We start from the raw sequence: 5,736 nt of genomic DNA, 5'->3' as shown, positions 1-5,736 counted from the left end.
GTCAGCGGTGGCCCCCATCTGTCCGCCTGGTCCAGCGTCGGCGCCTCCCCCTCCCCCTCTTTCCGTCTGGCCCGGCCTTGCTGGCGGTCTCATCTGTCCGCCTGGCCGGGCGTCGGAGGCGGCTCCCACCTGTCCGCAGAAGGCTCGCACGTCGTACAGGTAGCCGTGAGCGCAGCGCTGGTGCGTGGTGGCCACCAGCAGTGTCAGCTCGTCGCAGCTGAGCGACAGGTGCGTGACGTCCGCCGCCAGCCGTAGGCTGGCCAGCGTGAGCGTCGCTGCGTCCCGCTCCGGCTCTGGCGCCGTCAGAGTGCCCAGCCGCACCGCTGGCGGACACGTGGGGGGGGGGGAGGTCACCGCAGGCGGGGGGGGGGGGGGGGGCAGGGGCGACGCCCAGTGGCCGGCGACGACGGGCAAGGTTTGGTGAAGATCAGGACAGATTCAAGGGCGCCATCAGTTTGTGCATATCATAAAATGTGCCAACACATGCAGCGAAACGGCAAATGGTGTAGACCATGTGTATGGCAATACACGTGAAGCATATGGCTGAGTAACAGGTAGACGAAAAAAGCTTGAGTCAATCACGCAGGTATCTGCGTCATCCCTTCTGATTGGTCAGACTGTTCTTTTTGTCACGTACTTCGTTCTTTGAGCGGCAATAAACTATTATATCTGCTATATATATAAATATATATATATATATATATATTTCTACGAAATTTTGGTTCTAACACTAGCCCGGTGCGAACCTGTGGTATTTCAAATACGGCAAGAATTAAAGTAGTACTCTCGAATATAGAAGCGCTTTCAATCACAGCATTACAGCAATGTCAACGGCATAAAACATTGCAAAACTGACGATAATTCCGTTCTCCTTCGTTAGCGTGGCTGACAAAATTACTGATATTTGAATTCGGAACTCACTCCAGAGAAAGTAAAACATTTTGGCAGGCCGAATCCTATAAAGCGTTTCAAGGAGAAGTAATCTACGTTACTACAAACGAAGCCTAAATTTTAGAAAAACAGATAAGCATTGCACCCCTCAGAGGTCATTCATGGGCTAACAAATGACGGTAACGACATTTTGGCATTGCCATAGCCTGAAAGGAGGGTGCTGAAGCTGCAGTCGAGAGGCGCCGAGAGGCGCGAGACATGAGTCCCAGAAACATGCTCCGGTCAACCATTTGGAATACTTAATTACTATAGGAAATCAAATACGCAAAAGTGGAGGAATTATGATGACGATAACAATATCAAAGCATTCAACAATCTTAGTTACCTTTGACCGTCTTCCCAAGCGCGACGAAAAGGATGCCATATTTGTTGCAAGCAGCCAGAGAAGAGCTGTGTTCGACAGAGAAGGCCGGCTTTCCCTCAAACGCAGCCGACTTCAGTTGTAGAAACCTGAAATCCTGAAATGCGATAAAAGTGTTTTAGAACAAAAGTCAAACGACATTCCTGAAAATTGGAGCATTCTTTTCGATCGTGAACACCTAAGCCAGTGTTTCAACCGCTGAAGGAATAGCCCTCAAATTAATGACTTCCCTGGCCATCTTGCGTAGAAATGCTATGCAAATCTGAAGACGGTATCATGCAGTCGCGGGCAATTCGGCATTTGGCTAATGAGTGGTGGACTTACTGGCTAACGGAGCATGTAAGCACACCAACGCAGCTTTTTTCAAGAAAGTCATTTACAAATCCGATTGGCCGAGCTGGCTCGGAGTAGAAAACGTAGTTGGTACATGGAGGCACGAACTGATGTGTGAGCACCTGACAAGACCATCATACATCACTGCCAGACGTAAAGAAGTAGCGAAGAGATCGGTACCCAGTGGATGATGAACATTTTGACCGCTCCATGCAAGCTGGTCAGTATATGTGGATCCGACGCTGAAAGCCCGATCGCATTTAAGAACCGTTTATGACTGCAATCACTGCTACAGAACGAATATACGGTAAAGAGATCGGAGCTCAACCTTCACTACAATACACAATGGCACAGTATTCTTTCCCAAAAGTCCAGCGAGAACAACCAAAATAAACGTATCTTAAACAAAATCAAGGCACATTTCAGCCTGTTCTGGAATTTGGAGACGGCTGAAACCTCATGGGAGATTGAGCAGTCCACCACGTCAATCAAGGAAGCAGATCAAGAATAAACTTCTTGTTAGTCGGACTCCATTTCTTAAACAAATCGGCTCACAGAGCCGAAATATCCGACGGACGCCTGGTTTCTCATACGCTTATCTAGCTTGGAATTTTTACACGCCACGAGTCAAAGCGCTCATAACGAAAATTTATACGATCACTTCTATCATATCGGATATTTTTACACACGTTTACGGGCAGATTTCCTCAAGCAATAACAGACAGAAAGACGTGCGTGGTGAATGAGTGAGTCTCTGACCTTTCAGCGTATGTTGCGATGCGGTTTCAACTGGAGAATGAATAAAGAAGGCTTCCACTTTCACGGCAAGGTAAAGGAACACAGTTAAATAAATGTTTGCAGGGCTGTGAGCCTGGTGCACACCAAATATCACATACGAATAAATGCCACCGATACGCTGCGGCGAGCGTCGCTCTTTTTGCGCCCATTAAGAAACCGACAGAGGATTTGGAGGACGACAACCGATGTGTCAGATAACCAAGAGCGACATCACATACGTCGTTAAAACGGCCCATGCTCTAATGGTCCTAATATGCAATTCTGCACAGCAGTTAACTGGCATGATTTACGGAAACTGACGACGGGCACTGTAAAGAAACAGATGTAGGTCCTGAAGATGGCTACTTCAGTTAAAAACCCCATATATACGTGGAAAACTCTCTTTAAGGGTTTTACACAGAGCTGCTCGCTGCATTCATACATGTGTTCATGAGCCCGTACATGTGATAACTGAGCTCGTACACATGTTCATTGAGCTCATAAACGTGTTCATTGAGCTCATACACGTGATAACGTAACCACCACGATGCTGCCCGCGTCGAGACAGTGCTACGCTTAAAACCAATCGCTTAAATCTTCATACCCATGGGCACTATTGAAAAGGCCATGCAGTTGCATGCTATATTTAAGCACTTGTTGGATACATCTTAACCAAAAGGAATGTACAATGCAGGATGCAAATATCCGGGACAATACTGTATTACCTACTAGACAATTGTGTTTGTGACATCCCTTCCACATTTGAAATTCTCTTGCACTTTAGGATACACTTACTTGTGTAAGTCCACACATTTAAGGAGTTGAAAATACAAGCATAGTTCAGCAAACAACACTGTGTGTATATCTGCACAACAGACAAGCTGGCCATAGCTAGCTTCATGTGGCAGATAATACAATTTGTGTCACTAAGATGCACTGACGCCATCCTGCTGATGATGGCACTGTGCAGCCTGGAGGGGAGGAGGGGGGGGGGGGGATGGCAGCATGCACTGCAGTTTGGCCAGGACTATGCTTAAACCTGTGCAATGATATAGACACCCACAAGACCAGGGTCATGTTTGTTATCCCTAACACTGTTTGTCATTAAGTGGTTTATCAGCATACATATTGAATTTGCACCCATTGGTAGCCATACTATTGGCAACACAATTTAGTGGTGCATCTGTCCTAATCATCATTATATTTTCCTCACATCATTAGCCTAGACACTAGACTGTGCTGAACTGTTCTTTGTGCTCATTCAGTTCTTCTGTAGTTGCTGCTATCATTGTTTACATAACTTCCTTTGCATCCCTCAGCAGGCAATCCAACACATATACAATTTTCATTATATCAGGGTGACAACGCAATGTTCTGTGTATGACACTGGATGGGAAAGGTATTCCTTTCACACGTCCAGGGGCAATGGCTGGATAGAAAATGGAACATTGCTTTGAAGTTTGCTTTACACATTTTGCATGACACCTGAACTCCAAAGAAAGCTGGGCTGCCACTCCTGGGGAGATGAAGTAACTGGAATCAATTGATTCATCTCATCTAGCTGTGTCTAATGCTTTAAACCCCTGATATTGCAATTTTTGCATTCAGCTGTAACATAATATTATGGCAGAAAACCTATGCCAACACTCACTCCCAGAAGCATCCAAATTCTGACCATGAAAGTTAAAACTCTGACAAAAACACATGTCTGATAAGAATTCAGGCCTGAATGTGGCAGATGCTAAGTAAGCCTGTACCTCTACATTCCTGCTTAACCTAGAAGTGCATAACCATGGAAGAGACACATGCAAGTGCACATGAGGCTTTTTTCCATACTCGCCACAACTTAAAGGCACATACATGTAGGCCCTTTTTAAGACTATTGTTTAACATTGGAATAAAGGTGCATGTGAGCATATGTATCTTGTTTCCTTTGCCAATGCCATGAAAGCCAGATGGCAGAAAGCCACGCATGACACCTGTGTTTTCAAGTATGTGATTGCCACAGTTCTGGTCATTTGGTGACATCTTAGAGTGGAAAACATGTTGCAAATATTTACCTGAACCTCAACTGGACAGCTGGCGTCAATGACAGACATTGCCAAACTAATGTTCTGTGGCAGGCAGGTTGCAGAACAAGTGGAATCCTGCAACAGAAAAAGGCACAATGTTCAGAGATACTTACGTATACAGTCTGTGCGTCAAGGGAATTATGAATGATAAGTGTACATTTCAGGATAACCAATGAAGATCTCTCAAAAACTTTGATTGATTTAGATAGCAGGTTGTACATCAGAAGTGCATCTTTGCAAAATAAGTTGGAGAGCCTAGCAGGACAAACTTGCTACTCCTGTCTGAAAAGTATGCCAAAAATAGATTCATGTCCTATTCTGGTTCCCTTTCTTCTGAAAGCTGTAGAAACTGGGGGCCCATAAACTGAACAAGAACTTAAACCCATAGTTCCAGCATTTACAGGCATAATAAGTCCCACAGGGGATGGAGGATCAAACAAAATTTAGAAGTTAACAAAAGAGGTGCTTTTACAGCCATGAAGTACACCATACACTAGTGCCCATAGTAGCTCTTGATTCCCTGCCTAAGGGACCTCTGCTGGACAGTCTGAGTACAAATGCATGCTTTGCCAAGCATGCCTAAACAGCTTAGCAAGAATCATCATGAAAAATACAGTGTATATGAACCATAAATCTGAGAGCTCAGAGCTTGGCACACTATGATCACCAATTTCAGCACATGGGAGCATCACTTCAAGGAACCATGAGGTTGTAAAGGACAGGTAATTTCAGACAAAAATGCTTGCAAAACTTTTTTGCACACAAAAGTAGCTTACAAATCTGAACAATTACGCCTAGCCCAAATTTAGCATAATATTGTGTACACTTCCGCCACAGTGGATATTTTGCAGACTGGTCTGCTGGAGTAAAACCCCAAACTATCCCCAATCTGAAGAATCAAGTCAAAATCTGAACCCAAGCGGCATCTCCACCTAGCATGTCTAGGCGCTTTGCAACAATTTCTTTTTGTTGCGATGAGCCAAGGAAGCCGTATGATGGGATGTATGTCCAGATCGGATATCTGTCACATTCACATGAGCGCCAATGCCCCACAGACCCTAATGAGCCCATAGATGAATGCGGTAGATTGACTCCCCCAGCCAACAAAAGCCAACTGACTTGCCTGCTACAGAGGAGAAAATTTAATCATGAAGTCGGGTTATTACAGCGCCCAGCGAGCACCCCTCATCTGAAAATGGCACCTCAATGGTACCCACCTCTTTCAAATTACCTGTTGCGTTA

General features: G+C 45.2%; 1 protein-coding gene across 1 annotated transcript; it reads right to left on the bottom strand.

Moving 5' to 3' along the window:
• Positions 1 to 129: 129 nt before the first annotated feature.
• Positions 130 to 5,038, bottom strand: LOC119103892 (nuclear pore complex protein Nup214; the record flags this gene model as incomplete). Its single annotated transcript, XM_037227579.1, is given in 4 exon segments — positions 130 to 323; positions 1,277 to 1,409; positions 4,483 to 4,569; positions 4,987 to 5,038. Coding segments are annotated over 4 exon segments (426 nt in total), but the record flags the coding sequence as incomplete, so codon positions are not given.
• Between the last annotated feature and the right edge of the window lie 698 nt (positions 5,039 to 5,736).

The sequence above is a fragment of the Pollicipes pollicipes genome, unplaced genomic scaffold, assembly GCF_011947565.3.
Source record: "Pollicipes pollicipes isolate AB1234 unplaced genomic scaffold, Ppol_2.1 Scaffold_5724;HRSCAF=6776_pilon_pilon_pilon, whole genome shotgun sequence".
NCBI lineage: Eukaryota > Metazoa > Arthropoda > Thecostraca > Pollicipedomorpha > Pollicipedidae > Pollicipes > Pollicipes pollicipes.
This window is presented reverse-complemented; position numbering and strand designations above follow the sequence as displayed.